The sequence below is a fragment of the Clytia hemisphaerica genome, unplaced genomic scaffold (genome assembly GCF_902728285.1).
Source record: "Clytia hemisphaerica strain Z4C2 unplaced genomic scaffold, Clytia hemisphaerica genome assembly, whole genome shotgun sequence".
In the NCBI taxonomy this organism is placed as follows: domain Eukaryota; kingdom Metazoa; phylum Cnidaria; class Hydrozoa; order Leptothecata; family Clytiidae; genus Clytia; species Clytia hemisphaerica.
The window spans coordinates 314,070-336,230 of record NW_027103633.1 but is presented as its reverse complement, the minus strand read 5'-3'; the positions used below and the strand labels follow the sequence as shown (position 1 = coordinate 336,230).

Genomic DNA, 22,161 nt, shown 5'->3' with positions numbered 1-22,161 from the left:
GCGGGAGGTCTGGTAACCCAGCCCTCGTTTTCGGGGATTGGCGGGTCCAACCGAAATATTTATAGGTTTACGCACAAGGGCTGTTGAACCCGACTGAGGGTGCGGCACATCAAAGGCCGACTATCATTCCTCTCCGATGGGAGATTGGCCCGCTCCCTTTAGAGCTTTAGCGTGGGCGGCCGCCAATCCGCCATCGGAATATCAGATAATGGGGGAGTTGGTATTCGATTTTCGGTATTTTAGTGCGTATATACTATGTGGACGACCCCTAACTCTTTCGCTAAAATTCGTCCCAGAAACAAACTATCAAAACTTAGAAAGCTTTAAAAGGTTTTCCTCAGGGAAATTCACCCAAGGATCAAGTTTAGAAAACTTCAATGAAACCAAAACTTTTGCTACTTATACATGCATAGCAATTATATGTCATTATATGTATGCAAACTCTCTCAAAGTAGTCCAAGAGCAGTCTTGGTTGACCCTGACAAGTGGTATATACGGTATACGGTAGTTTTTTATTTTCCCATATTATATGATCCCTCGGGACTTTTTTTGCCAAGCTTGTAAAGCTTGGGAATTTTTCTATAGAACTATAAAGGGGTTTAGCTCAATTGGGGCCTTGGAAATTCAATTTTCGAAGTTCCTTATTAACTAAAACTGATTATAGAGCTTGGAGCGTAAATATCCAAAATGTTTTTTTTCCAGAGAAGTCCCCTGGAAATGGATGTTACGTCTTCAAAAAAAAAAAACTTATGCTGACATCAGCATTATGAGAAAGGATTAGATGAAACAAATCACTTTCAGCAGATGCGTCTCGGAGATATAGTTTGCAGGGTTTCCATTGCTAGATATTTGAGATATTTTGAGGCGTTTTTGAGCCTTTTCTGTGACCTATGGAGCCACCAGACTAAAGAGAGAAAATCATGGAGAAGGCGCCCTCATCTGCTTTCAAGACAGTATCAATAGTATGGACGTAAAATTGAAAATATTGTTTAAAAAAATCACCTGATGCGAGTCGGGAAGGCTTGATCAAAACATTTTTTTAATCGTTGAAGTAAATAGAGTTGGTTAAAGGAATCAAATACCTTATATTAAAAGGTGTATTTTAAAAGCCTTTAATCCTGGATCTGTATGATAATAAAAGATAAAATCTCGTAATAAAAAGCAATGCAAGTGGAGAATTCTTGTGAAGCTAAAGGAGAGGGTTTAGATAGATCTGAAGGTTGACTGAGATGTAGTGCTGAAAGTGAAAGAAGTCTTAAGTATTTGTTTACTTTGGTAAGATTTGCTAGCTATGGATGATCAATTGGTAACATGTGAGTATACATCCTTTCTATTCTATTTTATCCTATCATTACTAACGGTAATCTGTATTATAAATTCAAACTTTACGCATTTGTGTGTCACCACTTTCGTTTTCTTTAATTAGTACCGAGTTCTATCGCCGTTTTCCCCCACATATGCATTCATCTACCAATTCTCAAAAAAAGTCAAAATCTAGTTTTCTCGTACGACCCTAATACCAAAAGCCCATAGTGTGGAAAGGGGTCTGATCCTCCTTCTTGTCAACCTTTATAATGCCTATCCCTAAGGATTTTGGAAATAAAGAGAGAGAAAGCGAAATAATAAACTTCTTCCTCCTTTTCGACTCAGACTATGTACTCTAACAGAAAACTTCCTTTCATGTTTCATGAAGACCAAATTTCATAACAGTGCTTGAAAGTATAATCTACAATATATATGTAAGCCCTTCCTTGCTACCCCCCCCCTTTTCATGAAAATTTCTGCTCCCCCTTCTTCATTTTTTCAAAAGGTGTCACCCCCCCCCTTAAGAAAGGGGGTGCCCGAACTATGAAGCCACTTTAAGCGCATTGTCTGTACCCAAGAAAAACTGAGAATAGAAATAAGATTTTACCTAGCATAAATAATAGATTCATTGCTTGAGATATATTTAACTGTTACAACAAGCACTAATCGTGCAATTAAAGAGTGTCCTTGCTAATTAGGCTAGTCAATTAATTAATGTCAACATAATAGACCTAAAACGCTTCAGAAGTCGTAAAAGAGACTTCATCAAACCAAGTAAAAACAAAACTTTAAACTTTATTCTTTCATATGATTCTCTAGATTTTTTCAGGACTTTATTTTAAGAAAACTTTAAGGCAAATAAATTAATAAACTGGTTTGGGCACTCTAGGTTTTTATTTCAATTAGGATAATATTGGGTTTTATTTCCCCTAAAGAAGGTGAGGTTTGAATAGTATTGGGCTTTTCCAGAAAAAACTGTATACCCCCTGTTGAGGAGGTCCATCATTTTGTGGCTGGAAATGCTTCAAGCCCCTGGAATTCCAGGCAATTTCAGGCTTAAACCACTTTGGAATTCTGAATTTTAGTAGGATTTAAAAGGCTACCCCCATGGAATTCCAGTTATTTTTGACAGATTTTTGTATCATAACAAATCATCTCGAACCAAAATTGAAGGCAGAACGTACGCGTTTTTTTGATAAAAAAGAACATCCTAAATTTTTGAAGCCTTCGGATGTTTTTAACCTTTTGAGTTTTGAGTTTTGAGTTCATAAATGTTCCTAAAATAGTCTTAATTTCACCATTTGGTGAGTATATTTTTATGTAATTCTCTAAGAAAGTGGGTGTAGAAGCCTCATGTTTTTAAATAGTTAATTCTTATAATAAAACGTGTAGAGGTATTTCAATCACAAGAATTCAAACTCAATACAGAGAACTAAATAAAAGAAAGTATCCTGCTTACAAAAGATCAATAATCACCGCTTTTAATTGAAAGGATAACTAATTACTGCTGAAAGTTTTCTCTTCTGTAATTGAATTGTAGAAGTAGAAAAGCAATGACTTCTATGTAATCAGAATCGCAGGTCTGTAATCACAATAGTCCTTAGAATTAGGTAGGCTATTATATTACGATGAAAAAAGAACACGCGACCAAAAGTTGGCAAATTTTAACATGCCATAGTAAAATGTTATACACCTTCGGGAAGATATCTGCATATAGATATCTTACGTCAGACTCAGAATTCATTAAGTGGCACTTTTAAAAATTCTCGAACTTCCCTGATTTGAAATTTATGCGGTTCAAATTTTTCATATTATTTTCAGATGAAAAATTACAGCACTTGTGAAATAGGTTCACCTTTATTTTCAGTCCATGTTTTTATGGTCAATTTTGTTTCTTTTCGATATATTTTCTCAGCAGGCCGTACATAAAAACTTTTACTCCTCATGAGATTATTCCATTCGAACACGGATTTTCGTACGACGAAATGGATTTACGTTATCGTTTTACTACAATCAGTGCCAAAATACTTGGAACAAAAGGGAAATTCCCCACGAAATTTTATAACCACAGCGCTCTAAATTATAGGTTGGAAGGGTAAAGTTTTAACGCTAGACTGAGGATCCAAAAGTTCAAAAATGGTCCGGTATGGCTTGAAATATAGCCTAGAAACGAATAAATCCCTCCCGGATCGAAATATTCGATGAAATCAAATTTTCGAAAAATGTTTAAATAGCCAAAATTGCCAATATGTTCTGGCACTGATTGTAGATGTATTAGGATGCGTGCAGCCTATAGATGCATCGACGGCTGTCACTTCTTAACCTTCGAACTGAATCAAAATAATGCACCACTTAGACCACAGTAATGAGATCAAATTCTTAAGTTTGTTGAAAAAAAAACCATGACGTAACTTAATCTTCTCTCATTTCAAAGGGAGATGTCCAGAGAGAAAGCCCCAGTACAGATTTATCTGCAATCAAGTCTTCCTTGAAAAATGCACCTCCTCAATATGGAAATGCAAATACATTCACCCACCCAATCAAATCGATACACCATACATTTGGCTTTATGGGAGCAAAGACAATAGAGGGCTTGCTGATCTGTCAGTACCAGGAAATATCAATGAAGCTATAGAAGAAAGTTTTAGGAACCCGTATAACTCAATTTGCGGGTGAGTGGATATTTTATATTCTGGTTAATTAATTTTACCAGAAAGAGATTCCAAAGGATTTTTAAGGAATTTCATGAAGGTTATAGTAATTTCACTTGAAAATTCGCCCTGATGCCCTGGTCGGGAAATTTTTAAAGAAGTCTTGTACCCATAAGTGGTTTTACCTAATTATTTAGAGTAAATCCCTCTGATTTCTTTATAAAGAACAACCAAAACCAACACAGCCAATCAGACTGGTTTTAATCCCTTGACCTTTCGTAGAACAAAGATTACACTAAGTTCATAGTGTAAAAGTTTAAAAAGTTGAAAAATTCAATCATCTCTGCGCCTGAAAAAGCTTGTGACCATGCTATGATCCTTCTACAAAAAATAAATAATCGAAAAGTTTTGAAAATTTTCTTCATTACAGAGACCAAGATTACAGCGTGGATTTTAACAATTTATCCTCGTGCACATTCAAAGGCGAGCCAGTCATCTTTCGAAGGCTTTCAACATTATCACACCATTCACCGAACCTCAATCAAAAGAAAGAGAAAACTTTTTGTACACGTTGGTTATGGTATTGGGAAGATAGCGAATATAATTGGAATCTGCTAGAGGTAAGTTATGAGAAAATATTTGGGCTACTTTCAAAATTTGTTTTATTTCTTTATTTTTTGAAGGAAATAAGTTTCGAGTATTGCGTAGTGGTGTGGTGGTCATCGCTCTTAACTCCCATCTGAGATTTCTGAGTTCGATTCCCACCGTTTCTTTACGGTTCACTTGGCAAGTGAACACACCTTCGCCCGGGTCAACCCATACCATGTGAGGGGAATTGGGTACCTCTTCTCTGATACGAGAATGTGGGTGATATGCTAGACATTGTGGTGTGGTGTCACTCATCCCGTTCTGCGCCTACGGCGAGCTATATGCTCTCCCGACGCAGTTCAAGTGTCACCACTATGCATCATGGTACCTGTGTCACGCGTGCACAGAACCAGCGGTGTCTGGACCGCGATAAGCGTTCAAACTTAAAAAGGGAGGAATTCCTACTTAGTAAGGAGTAGGACCCATTTCCCAGTGGTGAAGGTTCATATCATCATCAATAAGTTTTGAGTATTGCGTCGAGTACGCTTCTCTTTGATTGATTGATTGATTGATTGATTGATGGGTAGATGAGAACCAATCTTCCATGTTGCTATGGCAACTGAAAATGGCGCATATGACTCTAACTCGATGCGCCGAATATTGGGCCATTCCATTTAATATTTCTACAGGGGGGAGGGTGACAAACAGAAAAATTTCCGAGAAAAATTTTCAGAGGGTGTTTTTTTCATTTTTCCAAGGGGGTATTTCCAAGGGGGTAAAAAGTTATTCTAAAATTTCCAGGGGGTAAAAGACTGATTTCACTTTGTCCACTCTCACTTTAAGGTATGAAAAGAATTTTTCCAAGGGTATTTTTGCAAATTTGTCGTTTTCCAAGGGGTATCCACACATTTTCAATAATTCTTTTCTGACTTGAAAAGGTTCGTCCACCTCCCTGTATGGTTTTTTAATGGAACAGTCCATCCTATTACCAAATAGTTTTAGACTTGAAGGATAAGTGATCATTAAGCATATCATAAGTGTGACTGTTAATTTCAAACCCACTTAAATGCACGACTAGCACGAAATTGATCAAAAATCTCCTTTTTGTTTGCTTTTATGATGTACCCTACTTTGGGGTGAAGAATATAAAAATGCAGAACTTAATCGTTTGAGGCAGAGTTTTACCAATTTCTCAGTTTTATACCTTTTTCCACGTTTTCCATACCGAAATTATGAGTCTCCTGGTAAATTCAAAAAGAACATACCGAGCTGGCACACAACGTTGTTTCAACGTTTAAATAACGTTCACAATGTCCATATAACGTTAAATGAACGTTGAAACAACGTTGTGTGCCAGCTGGGACTGTTGTTATATTATAAAATTTTCGCTATTTTTTAGAATTTTTCAAAATTGGAAGAACAATATTTATTATTCAAATCGCACAAGCTCAATCACATGACCATCCTAAAGGACTATGGAGAAGATAAAGTTTGTGACCTCGCCAAAATGGAAATGACAGACCTCCAGAAATCACTGGCGTATAAGTTAAGAAGACGACCACAACCTTTGTCCAAAAAGTAAGCAAATTACTATATCAAGCCTGTATCGCCCACTTAAGGGCGGCGACCATATTTTGAAAATCTTGCGTATTTAAGTCTGTTTATGTGTAATAAAATTTCCAGGCGATAAAATTTCCCCCATTTAATACTTTCCGAAGAAACGAATGTTTCAGGAGCAATTCTACCATATCCCAAGTTCACAATGCAAACTTTCTTTTTCTAAGTAAGTCTGCGACCGCAGTCGGAGGCGATCCGAAGGCTCCTCTTTCGATAGCTATCTACCCGAAGGTAGGGGAGGGCACCACTCTCTCTCTCTCCCTGGATTGCTCCATTTACCCTTGATCCTTCTCTTAATTGCTGAGCAACAAGCAGGCATCAAGTACCATTTTGGAAATCTTTGGTATGACCCAGCTGAGGTTTGAACCCACAATCTTGCGCACCGTAGCCGGATGCTCTACCACTGCACTACTGTCTTTTTCTACTAATTTTAAATCAGACATATCTTGAAGCCCAACCTTCCTCCATTAAGAAGACAATCAATGGATCAAATAGAAATGAATAAAATCAACAACATCAACAACAGCGACGATGAGTTGTATGAAATACCAGTAGATGGTGCTAGCAATTACATGGAATTTCATGAGGAACATGAATCCTCAAACGGAATCATTAATAATGAAGTCTTACAAGACCAGGGTGGTTCTAATACAACATCAAACAGTAACAGAGAAAATCATTTGGAGAAAGCAGTGACGGATGATTCAACAGATGAAAAGCAAGTTGGTGTGAAAAAACCTGAGAAAAAAAACAAAAGGAATAAAGAGGTAGGAATATATCTTTTTAATCTTTTTAAAAACGTGGATAGCCCAGTAATCTAGGACTTTTAGACAGTATTTCCATTGTTTTCACGGGGTCGTTGTTTTCATGACTCGGCTATCTATGAACTGAATGGAACATTGGAAGGACCAGGGATTCGAACCGCGAATCCCTGGTTTGAAACGCTGACGCCTTTGACCACTTGGCCATCGTTCCTTAGGGATATTATAAGGCAAGAATGTTTTACATTGAATCACTTTAAAAAGAAATCCGTATAATCGGAGTGTTACTAGGGTTGGAGAATGTCGGGTATGTTTGGAACAGGCCTTCGGAAATCGAACCTTTGAGAAATAAAGTCGCCGGAAAAGTGACCGATAGATAGACAATTTTCAAATAATTTCTAAACCTTGAGAGAAAGTCTTTTTAACTTTTCATACCCTCAATTAGACCCAAAAAGGAGAAGATATTGGCCCTTCGAGAGAATCCTTTTTACTTTTTGCCGGGGGAGGGGGGTACTAGGGTTGGCGAATGAGGGGTATGTGCGGACGGGACCTTCGAAAACCGACCCTAAGAGAGACTGATTTTTCCTGAAAAGGTGACCCTTAGAGAGACTTTGAATTTTTTTCGATTTTTGAAAAAAGTCATACCCTAAGAGAGACTTTATTACAATTTTTCTCTGGAAATCAAAAAAAATCCTAAAAATCCTGAATTTTCCGACCCTTAGAGACCCTTAAATTTACTAATTTTCAAGATCTTTATCTGACAGGGTCGACTTTTGGTAATTTTTGACAATTTTCAGGGTGGAAATTATTTTTCAATTTTGCGTCTACTTTTAGTCATTTCAATTTTGGCGACTTTCAGGGTGAAAATCGGAAATTTTTTTTGGTTTTTCTTTCTGAGAGGGTCCAAAATTTACCAGATACCAGATATAATTCATATCTGACAGGGTCCATTTTTTAAAATCCAGTGGCACCTCCCCGTCGGCCGTCAAGGTCCGCGCCCCCGGGTTTTAAATCAATTGGTCAGTAGTCAGGGTTTGCCAGCTGAACATACATCAAATGTATACAAGTGTTTGAATTATGGATTGTTAAAAATGTGATGTTTTTTTTTCAGGAGCAATTATGGGTCATAGTAAGCAAATCACATCAATCGAATGATTGCGATGATCTGAAATATCAATTACAGCAACATTATAAAAAGTTACAACAAGTTCAAAAGAAATTGATTGAAAGTAAGCAGACTGCTCGAGACCCTATAGAATCGAATTCCCATTTTGTATTACTTGATGGAAGAACCTTCTAGTGGGTTCAGAGCTTTTTTGGGATTTTTGAAGAAGAGACAATCGCAATCGGTCATTTCCCGTTGAAACATTTACTTATAATCGAGCAATGGTTTCTAGGGGTTTTATTTAAAAATTGATTAAACCAATAATGGGCTTTTCCAGAAAAAAAAAACGTTTTACACCCTGTTGAGGAGGTCAAACCCTTTGTAACTGGAAATGCTGTAACCCCCTGGAAAAGCAGTTTGTTTTGACAAAGTAAATCCCTATGGAATTTCGCCACATTTCAAACTTTAACCCCTTGAAACGGAAATGGACCATCTCGACAGGGGGTAAATAGCTTTTTTCTGAAAAGGTCTACTGTGATTATAAACTCTCATTAAGGACATGGCCTAACACACGATGATGTTGCTCAAGAATTTATACGATCAAAGGAAAAGATAAAAGCTGAAAAGACAAATGAAGAAAATGACGAGGAGAACTTATACTACCCAAGAAATCAACATCGTAAAGTTTCGAAGCGAACTTTATCGTTAGATCAAACGAACGCTTCTACCAGACTTCATCGTTCACACTGGAATTCTGGGAGACCTGTTCCCAAACCACGCCCACAACCAACGCCGCGACCAAGACCACGAAAATCATCTCAAGAAAATGGTAATTGTGTACTCTCTTTTTCTTTATTTATAATTTCAGCTTTATAGTTATTTTCCCCTTAAAATTCTTGCATCTTTTCTTTTTTATCTATACTAGTGTAAGGGTGCTGCTTTTGCAATCATACTGTGACTTTGTGATATTGCCTAATAAATTGGGTATTTTAAAGGAAGAATGTCCTCTTTAAAGCTATACTTTGAGACAGCATACGATCTCGACAAAATGGAAACACCATTTTTGAATACAAATTTCCAAAAATAATTGGCATTGAATTATAAAAATGTTTATACTAGGGAAACATAGAACTATCAGACTGTCTTTGTGCATAATTTCAAGTTGTATTTCAATGTGATGCATGAGATATGAAAGGATTTCTAATGCCATACCTCAATTAAAATCTTAAAAAATATCTTCCTATTTCAGAAAGTTCTTATAATTAACACTATATATCCCTCACTTGAAATAAAAAGAAAGCCAGCTGATAAAAGATAAATAGCACGTGTCTCGCATATTTTCTCTTTTTCAACCAATCAGAAAAGTTCTTTATTTTGTTTTGATTGTTTCGAAGTATTGCTTTAAGGAGAACCATCTCCAAGTCCGTAAAGCCTTAAACTGTTCTTAACTTGCTCTTAATATTTACGCCATCGAAGCTTTATGTTCTTATATAGTTTGTTCTTATAAAGAAAATGTGTATGTGTATGTAATCAATTCTCTATTATAATTGGTTTCAGTTGAAAGCTACGTTCAAACCATGTCGGAGAGGGCTGAAGAAATGGTTAGCCAAGAAGAGCATCTTGCACACAAAACTTTACAGAGGACTCAATCTATTTCTACTGAACTCATTGGTCAAAATGAAGGACACGCAAATCAACCAATGACCAGACCGAAGCCGAAACCTAGACCTAGACAGCCAAAACTACCACCCATATTAGCAGGCGAACGTTATGACAGTAGAATAACAAGAGATGGAAGCACCAAAAGCGATGGATATATCACATTGTCAAGGAGAATTGAGAAACTGAATCTGGTCGATACTGATGAAGATGACGATGATGATATTGACGCGTATACAGACATGGAATCTGAGACAGTTACAGGATATCCACCAGACGAAGAAGTTTTCTCTGATACTTATGATAATCCTCACCCTGCTTTACAACGATATTCAAATCCAGTACCAGACAATACAGTAGACGGTCCCGGTGATGCGTTCAGAAAGAGAGCTCAACAAGTAGACTCTTCTCTTTTCAATCGACCTCGAAATGCTGGGTCATCTACCAGCTCTGGGGCTGATCAATACAAACCCAAAGCTTTCCAACGTAATATCGCTGGTGATCTAGAAACTAGGAAGAGAACAGTATCAGACCAACCATCCTATACAAGTGGATACAGTGATCATTTTAACAGGACATTATCGTGTCCACCTTTACCGAAACCGAGGCTGTCCAATCGGAAGAATGCGTTGACTAAAGAACAGTTGGAAAAACTGAACCAAAAGAGACGCTCCTCCGGTGCTGGTGTTTCAAAGACTATTGAAGAAAATCGCTCTGATACTGAAAAATTGGTAAGATAATATTCCATTGCTGTGTTATATTTGTAACGCCGTGCAAATCTTATAAAAATGTCTACTATTGGGCTTTTCCAGAAATAGTCCGTGCCCCCCCCCTGTTGAGGATATCAGAATGTTCTGATGGGGGGTTAACGATTTTTGTTCAAAAGTGAATATCCAGGGGGTTAAATATCTACAAGGGAACGGATATATATGAAAAGTTGTCTTTTCAATTAATAATACGATATCCAGGGGTAAGCATCTTTATAAGAGAGGATATCCAGGGGTTGAGCATATTTTTGAATCCAGGGGATTTACTAATAAAGTAGGATATCCAGGGGGTTCGATACTTTGAAAAATCAATATCCTCAACAGTGGGGGTAAAATATTTTTCTTGATAAGCCCATTGCATGAAACAATTTTATACATTTCCACTTATAAGATCGACAGTACGTTGAGAAATTTAAAGCTGTTTTCCCTGCGATTCAACGACCAGAAAAATATCACGTTTCAGAAATAAGGGGGTGTTGAACTTTTGAACTGCCATACTCCGCTTCATGTATCTAATCGCTTCAGTCAGTGAAATATCGATCGCTAACAGGCTAGTCGTTGAACACACCTTCAGGTAAACTTTATTAGCCTTCAAAGGTGCTTTAATAGCTTCCTCATAACCAAGAGCCGCTGCGGCTTGCAGGCTAGTCCAACCTTGTGCGACGACTCCAGTGGAAAAGTATGTTGGTATCGCTCTGCTCATCCGCAAGATATTTTAGAAAATACTTCAAACAAAATATCATAAGGCATAAACTAAGAGTCCACCTTGTAAAGTATTGAATTTTAGGAAATAGTAAGTAAGTCTGCGACCGCAGTCGGAGGCAACCCGAAGGCTCCTCTTTCGATAGCTATCTACCAGAAGGTAGGGGAGGGCACCACTCTTTCTCCCTGAATTGCTCCAAATACCCTTAATCCTTCTCTTAATTGCTAATCATCAAGCAGAGAGGCATCAAGTACCATTTTGGAAATCTTTGGTATGACCGGCTGGGGGTTGAACCCACAACCTTGCACTATTGAGTTTCAAGCCGAAGGCTAGAGGTCAATCTCTTTGGTAGGATTTGAAGCCAACAAATCCTACCAAAGTTGCGCGGCCTTGAGCGACCCGCCTGGTTTTTACACAAATGACAGATTGAAACTAAAATTTACCGCTTAATTTCGAAAAATATATCACTCGAAGACAAAGGAATTGCTAGATTCAATCCGTCATCAAAAATACGGCGCATATTTTAAGGCTTCAATTTTTCTTGCCTGAGAAAGGTTAGAGATTGACCTCTAGCCCTTCGGGCTTGAAACTCAATGCCTTGCACACCGTAACCGGATGCTCTACCACTGCACTACAATCGCTACGTGAGAGTTATAGAGGGGGGCTTCAACTGTCTACTTATTCTAACTAACTATTCTTTCACGTTTAGTTTGGATTGATAACGAAAAGTGATTTTGCTGGGATGACATTGGAAGGTTTTACACGGCATTACAATTCTTTGATGTACGTACACAGTGAGGGGTTGTTTGTTGATGGACATGCAAGTGATACAGATGAATATTCAGGTGATCAATAATCTCATTGAACAATAATTCTTATATCCCTTCTAGACCGAACATATGTTTTTTGATAATTTCTTCACAGTTACAATCATGGTCAAACTCTACTAAGAATATAGCTTATTTCCTCTTTTTTCGAAATTTGGAGTTTGGGCGAGAAAGTCAATTTAGGGTCATCTCTTAAATTTAATAGGATATTTCAATTTGACACGGGTTTATAGACTTCCAGGCTATATTCTGAGCCTTATTGGACCATTTTTGAGCTTTTGGATCCTCAGATCCTAAGGTCCGCAACCTAAACTTAGAGCACTTCCAAATCGTTTGTGGTTTTGAAAATTGATGGGAAATTTCCCTTTTTTCTAAAATACCATGATTGTACAATACGTTTTGAAATTGAAGATTTCTTATTATGAAAATGAAAATCATAGCACAATTCTATAAGAAGTTCATTTTCTTCTACTTTTTTCTCAACTTTTTTCGTTTTTATTTTTATTATTCGGTAATATTCCACACATCCCAGCTGACACACAACGTTGTTTTAACGTCTATCTAACGTTATATGGACGTTGGGAACATTAGATGGACGTTGAAACAACGTTGTGTGCCAGCTGGGATAGATATCTTCTCAATGACCATAAAAGTGCCTCCCATCTCAATGCATTAAAACCAAACGATTGTTAACGATAACACAGACTTCTTTTATAATAATTTTGACATGCATATTTTAGAAATCCCAGAAACGGACGAACTTCAAAGAAGGGAGCATGGCAACAGGCGGAGACAAAAAATGAGGTTATTTAATCATGATTAAAAACGAATAGGGCTTTTCCAGAAAAAAATTGAATATGAGGGTGGAGGATATAGCATTTTTTGGAAATTTACCCCCGGACATTGTGACTTTTGACCCCCCGGACAACAGATCTAATACCCCGGACAAGCATCAGTCGACCCCCCCCCCCCGGACAAGCATCAGTTGACCCCCGGACAAGCATCAGTTGACCCCCCGGACAGTCATAATTACCCCTAAACAGACCAGTTTTGCCACCCAAACAAGGCAAATTTTGTAGATTTTTCACTACCCCCGGACAATATTTCAAATATATCCTCCACCCCCAAAGTACGAAAACTTTTTGGAAAAGCCCATTGCAAGACTTTAAAATTGCGATTAGCATTACTTTAATGATCGAGATAAATACTTGAAAACACCATAATAAAATATTTCGAAATTTAGACAGTAAAACCGAGGAGAAGAAGATCTGAATAAGAAAAGTAGTAATCTTAGAATTTGAAAAGATTTGAAAAGAGCGGTATTACGTTATTTTTGCAGTAATATTGAGTGCAAAAATGGGGAGATCAGTATTTATTTTTTTAAATAGGAGTGATATCGTTTGCTTACTCATCAATTTTAATTTACAAGCTTTTTCACATCGAATTGACACGGATGTGGAGCAAACATTTTTTTGCGTATATAAGCATAATATAACAATAGGTCCTGATACTGTCCTGATATGAAATATGTGTCTGAGATTAAACGGGAACACTTATGTAAAAATATAACCTTTAAGTTAAGAGCATTTTGAGTTGTAAGGTTCATAAGACATGGTTAGTTGAAAGGACTAGAAACTTTGTTCAAGTTAAGGAGACATTCGAGTTAAAGACGTTCCACTGTATTTATTTTTGACTTTGAAACTATTTTTTAAGGACAACGAGATTTTACAGTTTTCCTGACCACTGGAAATTATCTGTTTCACCAAAGAACGCACATCTTAATAACCAATTCGATATAAAAGACATCAAAACGAGAAGGGATATTGAAAAGACGTTCAACAGGTGTGATCGTGTTAAGATAATGGCATTGAAAGAAGTCATCAATATACCAATGTATAGAAAATTCCAGATGTAAGTGAAAGTACCCTCTCTCTCGTGGTATGACAATGAATTTTAAGGCTGCCGTAAGTATCGGGTTTTGTACAGAACACAACTACAAATAAGCATTACAAAAAAAGCCTCTCCTCTGTGTAGTTTGAGTGCCATGTTCGCATACCTAACTGAAGGGATGAAATTTTGGCGGGAATTTAATTTCGCAGATGACCAAAAAGATTTTTTTAAAGGGGATTAAATTTGGCGGAAACTTTTAATTTGGCGAATTTTGACTAAATCCGCCAAAATTTCTTCCCTTAAAAGAGAATATAGAGGTTTTTTCAAGTTTTGTTAAATAAAAAAATATTCAAATCTGAAGAGGTGAGGCAACGTTAGATTTTCATAATGGCGGAAGTTTAAAAACATGAAAAAACCTCTCTCTAATGAAGTGAAATATGCTAGAATGCAAACTAGCCATGAGGTTTCGACATTATATATCAAGGACCATAAAATAAAGTGGCCTGGAGGCTAGCTTTCCCCTCTCTTAATGAAAGTAACATCGGTGGACGACACATTCCATCCTTCCACTCAATGGATCACACAACGCCTACCCTAAGTAGAAAAATTTCCACAAATCGGCCTTTTTTCACCTAATTTTATTTCATTTTCCAGGGGTTTTGGAAAAAAATCGTCATTCTTTTAGCTAAATTCAATCGAAATTTAATCCACTTAAAGCATCCGTCCGACCTATATTTAGTCCCCATATTTTTCAGGCAATGCCGTGATATGACAAGGCAACGTTTCTACCAAACCGACCAGCAAGAGAACCAAATCAGTAACACAGAACTCGAAGAACTTCAATTATGGTGTCAAGTCTCTTCTCAATATGTTGACAGGACTTGTAGGAATAATTTTCCACAAGAAATCTTTCAATATATCAGTGGAAGACGCGGTTTGGCGATGTTTGCGAATATTGAAGATTGTCTTGACAGTGATTCAGATAACATTGAATGCGTATTTTTATGTGATGTTGTTCTTGGAGATAAAAGTTTGGTAAGAATAATACATTCCCAATTTTTGAGAAACTTGCATTTAATCAGGTTCATCAATTCTGCCTCTTTTCCTCCATCAGCCTGCGGTCTAGTAGCAAGCACCTCGCCAAAGTACTTTGACGCAAATTCGATATTTACCCTACTGCAGGAGCTTCGAAAGTTAAAAATGACGTCAAAAAATCGAATGTTTGGAGCCCGAAAACCCAGACTCAAAACATTCGAAAAAGTCGCAAAGTGGAATAGACGTTACTACGTAAAGAAAATGCCGCTACGTCTATTATAAGCTAGCAATAATAATAAAGCTTTACAGGTTTGCAGGCCACCGTGAAGACACATGGGCCTCTATAAACCGCTCGTACTTTTTACAATGATCTTTTTTAAATAGAGTTTTTTTCGCGGGCTCCCCCGGACTTTCCATTTTGTGTTGTCTTCCTTGATTTTAGCATTCATTTTTCGGCTTCCTTACACCATTCTTTAATTATCTGTCTTTCATTTTTGATCAAATCCTCTGTCACTCGGTAAGGAAAGCCTTTTTCTTTTGTTATTGCTTGCAACACTGTGTTCTTGTCCTCTTCTTTTCCTAGCAGTCTAGTTCTTTCCTTTTGTTCATTTTAAGCTTTAGGAACATTTAGCAGACCGTGTGCAGTCCAAAAGAGAGTTTAGAACAAGCTGATAAACTAAAGCTGTAGCACACAAATGCAGTTACAGTTGGTGTCCTCTAATTCGACGTTTTAAGGCAGAAAAACTTTCGCGATCAAAAACTTTTGCGATTTTCTCGAATTTTGCAAAAGTTTATGCTCGCGAAAAATTCTCAAAAAATCAAAATAAATATCAAATTTTCGGTATATTATTATCCTTTAATGCCTTTTTAAAGAGAACCGTCATTAGCAGATTTAAGGAATATTTTTCACTTTTTAGGCAATTTTTATTCCAAAATTCACATTTTTATCCAACGATTCGCGAAAGTTTATGCTCGCAAAAAAACATTTTTTCCTCAAATTCGCGAAAGTAAATGTCGTAAATGTCGCCATTTTTCGACCTCACGAAAGTTTCTGCTCGCGAAAGTTTATACACCTTAAAGTACTATTTGATATGCTTCATTATTCGATAAAATTGAAAGTCAACAAGAAACTCTCATAAACGACGCTCTACTATTCGATACGGTCCCTCATTCGATGGAAATCCAGTTCCCCTTGAAATTCGAATTAGAGAACGTAAAATGTATATTGATTTGAAAATTGTCTGTACAATTCGAGGATATTCAAAAAAACCCTTCCATTTAAGAAAACCTCAAAATAGGATTTTCTCGCTTTCGTTTGGGAAAGGTCACGAAATTCTGGACCTCCTCAACAGGGGTTGTTTGTACACAGACCCAGTATTTGTGGCTAATTTCAAAATTCATTGCCGTAGAGGGTCTGTTGTGATTGTCTTTTCTCATTTGAGATTTTTCAAACCGACCGCTGCGATGGAGTGTTGGTGAGAGAAGAGGGGAGGCGACGAGAGAAGTGTTGCTATTTATAAATCATACTTCTTCGCAGAGATCTCCGTACGGGAATATTTTTATCAAACAGACAATGTGCACATAGTGAACTACGAAGCGATAAACGTGAGATACACTCTGGTACAGAGTACAGCAGGGGTGTTGAGGTTTCTCTCTTAAATAATAACTGATGTAATGTCTGTAAGAAAATTCGTTCATTTTTTTATAAATTTGGTATCATTATAGATAACAAGCAAAGATGGCAATCACAAAACATGTTTGGTGGACGATCTAAACGAACCGAAGGTCTTCCTTATCCAAAATACAGATCAAGTTTATCCAAGGTATCTAATAAAACTGGAACAAATGTACATCTTACCATGAATATAAGCGCTTAGGGCGAGACCAATTAAATTTATTTTTCAACGAATCCGACCGACCCTGTTTCTTTCAAAAATCGAAAAAATAATGATATCGAATTTGAAAAGCTGGACGACGGACGATAGAAGTTTTTTCTAGATATTTTGAACAAGTTAAAAAAATTGAATTTAAACATCACAACATGTAAGATTAATTAATTCAAATTGAATACCTTTCTGTAAACTTTGATGAAGTCGTTCAACTGCCGTGCTAAGATTCTTTTCCTGGAAGGGAATGATAAAAATCATTTACAGTCAACTCTCTATAATTCGAACCTCTACTATTCGAATCTTTCTATAATTCGAACTAAAATATTGATCCCCTCAGCTGAAAAGTAGCATAAAATACTCTCTGTAATTAGAATCTTCCTCTAACTCGATAAAAAGCCCTGGTCCCTTGAGGATCGAATTAGAGAGGGTTAATTGTAGTTACAAAAGCAACGCCTTTCATCTCAGATTGGACAATGGTCTTTTTTATACAGCAAAATAATGGCTAGGAGGGGGAGGATACTTAGGCGAAAATTGGGTATGTATGGACAATAAGTGTGTTTCTAAGAGTTGGTTTTTGGAGGTCCCGTTTACTAACCCTCGGGAATTTAGCCCAGATTCTTGACATTTTGTTGAAGTTTGCAATATTTTTTGAGGCGGAATTATCCCTTTTTGAGCTCTGAAATGGTACTAAACTAGCCAGGTTTATATCGTTGAAACTTTCTTTATAACTTTGAAATTTGATTTTGGCGCTATTTTTTGTTGACAATTGTAAATAAATTTAATTCTTATCAAAATAATTGATTATAAAATTATTCGTTCGTTTTCATCATTGATTGTCCCCCGTGCCCATTGGGTGGTATAAAAGGAGGGGGCTGGAAGTCGAAATCTATTTGAGTAATTTGGTTAAGAACATTGATATAAGCATGTAAATAGTGATTCTTATGGATAAAGATTCTTAGGGACCATTCAAAAAGTACGTACGCTCGAAAATGGCAAATTTTTGACTCCCCCTCCCCCCTTGTACGCTTTCGTACGCTTTATGTGTACCCCCCCCCCCTTCAACGTACGTACGCTTTTTAGTACACCCCCCCTAACCAAAGTCGAAACTTGAAATTCTTTTAACAGTAGAATATGTAGGTATCCAATCGTATTTATAACAAAGTCTCAAGAAATTAAAAGAATCTATAAGATGAACAAAAGTGCCAAAGGAGAAATGAAAAATAACAATCGCAAAAACAATTTTTTGCTGTGAAGATATTGCGTTTTTCTCTCAAAAAAGACAGTTTAGGAAAAATTACGAGCGTACGTACTTCTCTTCAAGGACCCTCCCTCCCCCCTCGTACGCTTTTGTACACATTTGTGAGTACCCCCTCCCCCCTCTCGAGCGTACGCACTTTTTGAATGGTCCCTTATGGATATAGATTCCATTTTTGAGGTGAATTTTTTTGGTGTGAAAATCTGCTTCAGCTAGCTTTTACCAATGATGATACCCTACTTTCATGCAAAGAAATCAGGAAAAATTGATAATCCAGTTTTCTACAAAGTCCAAAAAGCCCTTTTTTAGAGGTTTTTAGCTGTAATTTGTCCCCCAAAATTCTTTTTTTCGAAAATCGGGCTCCGTCACATTCGAGGCTTTATAGTTATGCACCTTTGTGCAAAAAAATCATAAAGAATGAATTAGCCAATCTCGAGAAAAGCTAATAACTAAGTAATTGGCAATGTGCTTATAAAACATATCGAATTTGATCCATTTTTCAATAAAAACACGTCTAGCAACCAAAATTTCATGTCTAAACACAAATATTCTTCAAAATTAAGCCTTTATTAGTAAAAAAAACATCCATCTCATCAAAAGATTAATTAATTTGGCTAAGAACATTGACGTATGCTCATAAATAGTGATTCTTATAGATAAGGATGTGTTTTTTGAGCCGAAAAAGTTTTTTTTGCGAAAACCTGCTTGAGCCATCTTTTATCTATATGATGGTACCCTTCTTTCATGCTAAAATCCGAAAAAACTTTTTTTAGCCGTTTTTTGACTGAAATTTACCCAAAATCTTTTTTTTTTTTAATCGGGCTCCGTCACATTTTGGGAATTACCATTTTGCATCATTGAGCAAAAAATCAGAAAATCGAATGAGCCAATCCCGAGAAAACCTAATAACAGACAGACGGACTTACACAGGTTAATTTATGGACGGTATGAAGGTATAGGTCCAAAAATATTGTAAAATATAATTTGCAAAGTGGGCAAATTGTTTTTTCGAATTGGAGAAAGATTCAACTTAAAGTCATTTGTCACTTGCCAGTTAATGGAGCCAATATTTTAATTCGAATTACAGAGATTCGAATAATAGAGATTCAAATTAGAAAGGAGACTTCATATAAAAAACTTGATTGAATTTATAAAAAAGATTTATAACAAATTTCCACAATTCATTTTCTCCAGGTCTTCGGCCGTTAAAAAAGGTATTCGACCGCTAATTCAGGTCTGCTGACGGAAAGAAAATCTGCCGGATTACCAAGGTGATTGATTGTTGTCAAAATATTTGACCGGGGATCGAACCCCGAAGGTTAAATCTCTCTCAAGCAAAATAAGATGCAATGATTATTATACCTTTCGAATATGGGTAGATTTTGGTGTGGAATGATGACATTGATTGGGTTACTCAAGTTGACAGCAGCTTTCATCAAGAAACGATGTATAAGATTCTGAAAAGAAAACAAAACAAAAAGGCGACATTAGATAACAGCAACCGAGTGTAAAGTTTTTTAGAATTTTCGCCTTTTTTTTATAAGAATGGTGCTTTTTCATTTCATGATGGATATTCTTAACTTTTTGGCGAAAATCATTTTAAAATATTTTTACAATATTCTTAAGTTAGGATCGAAATCCAACCTAAATTTAATAACATGTTACAGTTGAAAATGGCATTCTTAGGTTTTCTTGCCTAATTCCATGACAATGGAATTCTTAGCATATTCTTAATTTTTTGACCAATTTCATCATGAATATTTCTATTAAAAAAATGAGTGGCACTGTTTGCTACTAAGATGAGTTTTACCATTGCCCTTCAAATAATCTATAACCAGCCGTCCCGGCGCCGTCCGAAACCACTCTTTTCGTGATAATTAAGCTCGCTTCGCTGGCTGTTTTTTGTTTGTTGAGAAATTAAATGCATTTTCTACTTTTAAGAGAAATACAGGTAGACGGTTTCTTGTATTTTCTAAGGAAAACGAACAAAAGTTTTTTCTTGTATATTGAATGGAACATTAATAAATTAAAACATTTTCCTGTATTTCCCAAAGACCTAAAGCCTAAAGCAAATTGTTGTACTTTCCAAGGAAAATCAACGAATGCAGTTTCTTGTATTTACCAAGAAACTTGCTACTTTCACCAAGTTGATTTTTCAAGAAAAATCGCTCCCTGTCTTAAAAAAGATAAAGAATAGAATAGAAAGAATATAATTCTTTATCTTTTTTAAGGATTTCTTGTTCTTATGGTAACTGGCTCTGTAAGCCTTGCTGGCAGATAGTTACGTAAGTTAGACGGAGCTTGGTTATTCGTAATCTTATAGAAAAATATCATTTTCCTGGCAAAGTGTCTGTCAGCAAGGTTTTTAAGGCCAAGTTCAGAATATATTCTCTCCTGAGACGTTCCACGAAAGCAACCTGTGATAGCTAAGCAGGCATTATTTTGAATGGATTCAAGCTATTCTGCACAAAAGAGGCATTTCCTGTGCGGTCATATATGATATCACCGTAGTCAAGATAAGGTCTATTGTAAGATTTATAGATGGTAAGAAGAGAAACTGCTTCATGCAAGAATGGGAGAGTTCGGATTTAAGCGTATTCTAATACAGATATCTCTCAGTACCTCTTAGATTATTTCACAAAATTAATTGATCCGTAATTACACCCCTGTCTCACAACCCCGGTGGAACTTCTTTCCCACAGTTGGCATGAAATTGTTTATCGAAATACCAATGGGGATAGAAATTGTTGTAAATACCCAGGTTAAAAATCCGGTGGGGATGGTTTTGCAGTGCAATAGTTTTCCATCTAATTCCACCTAAAAGAGGGTTTATCTAACAAATCCTGCATTACTAAATATAGACAAAAAGAACGACAAATTTCATAAAGAACGACAGATTTTATCTTATTAAATATATATAGTATAGCAAAAACTTATCGAATCTCGGACATACTAAACTCATTCCCACTAAAAGCACGTGAAAAAAGGGTAGTCCACATGTTATGAAGACCAAAGTCTACTCCTGACTCTCTGAACTTTGCTCTATGACGATCCTTGGTGATACCGAGTTCGGTAAAGGACTTTGACCACTTCAATAGTGACCAGATTTTCCATTACATCAAAATCAAACAATTAAGATATTAACATATCATTTTTCAAAAATAATGTGTGATTTTAAACAAAGAAATGTCTGAGTGTACATTATAAGCCCTGTGGCTACTTAATAAAAAATAATTTCTTCCAAAAATTTTTTAGCTCTGTTGCAACTCAACAAAAAAATAATTAGCTCCAAATTTTTTAACTTTCTGGCAACTCAACAAAAAACAATTTAACTCAAAAATTTTTAGCACCGGGGCTATTTAACAAAAAATAATTTCTTCCGAAATTTTATTTTCAATTGTCCAGCCTAGAAATGTTTGAAACCATTGCGGTGTTATATACAGGTGGGCAAAGATCAGATCAACTGAAAACAAATATTCTTAGGCCTTAGCTCTGCCAGTGAGCCCGGGGGGGGGGGCAAAAATCACAAAAATCAAAAATTTCTCTCTCAAAGGGTCACGATTTCCAAGAATTTTGACCAAAATTTGGAAAAAATGGACCAAAATTTAGGAAAAAGTCTCTCAAAGGGTCCCAAAATCACCAAAATTTTGTCTCTCAAAGGGTCGATTTTCGATTTTCGGCTCGGACATACCCGTCACCTCGCAAACCTAGTACCCCCCCCCCCCGGGCCAGTGAGCTATTCCAGAAATAGTCTATACCCCCTATATTGATGAGGTGTGACCGTCCAAGGTGGTCTGGAAAATAAATATTTAACTGTTAAAATATTTAAATATTTTTTGTTTATGTCTTCACTTTGGGAAAGATTCGATTTTTATGATAAACTTCAGAAAAAGCCATTCATATGGCATGACAAAAGGAATCCAATTTTTCAGCAATTTGGTAAACAAATTAACATGTACTTATAAATAGTGATTGCCAAAGATTCAATTTTGACCCAAAAAATACAAAACTCTAATCCATCTCAGCCTTTATTAGCCCCAGAAAATTATTCCGAAAATCAGACACTAGTCTCAGTCTCAGGGTTTATTGTTTAAATTCTCTGTGCAAAC

General features: G+C 36.4%; 2 protein-coding genes across 2 annotated transcripts in view; one reads left to right on the top strand and one right to left on the bottom strand.

Annotated features, from left to right (window-relative positions):
* Positions 1–22,161, bottom strand: part of LOC136802615 (tubulin polyglutamylase TTLL5-like) — a 66,076-nt gene that overhangs the window by 4,593 nt on the left and 39,322 nt on the right. Inside the window, exons 25-26 of the mRNA XM_067059367.1 lie at positions 19,415–19,509; positions 16,980–17,031 (exon numbers count right to left, since the gene is read on the bottom strand). Of these exons, the coding sequence (XP_066915468.1) occupies positions 16,980–17,031; positions 19,415–19,509 (147 nt within the window). The remainder of the gene's footprint in view (positions 1–16,979; positions 17,032–19,414; positions 19,510–22,161) is intronic.
* On the top strand, positions 1,210–16,948 carry LOC136802616 (uncharacterized). Its single transcript, XM_067059368.1, has 13 exons — positions 1,210–1,313; positions 3,740–3,977; positions 4,387–4,576; positions 5,944–6,122; positions 6,601–6,928; positions 8,034–8,151; positions 8,584–8,856; positions 9,585–10,417; positions 11,866–12,001; positions 12,724–12,787; positions 13,697–13,894; positions 14,629–14,908; positions 16,634–16,948. Exons 1-13 carry the CDS (start codon positions 1,292–1,294, stop codon positions 16,769–16,771), a joined length of 2,997 nt encoding a protein of 998 aa, XP_066915469.1. The 5' UTR covers positions 1,210–1,291; the 3' UTR covers positions 16,772–16,948.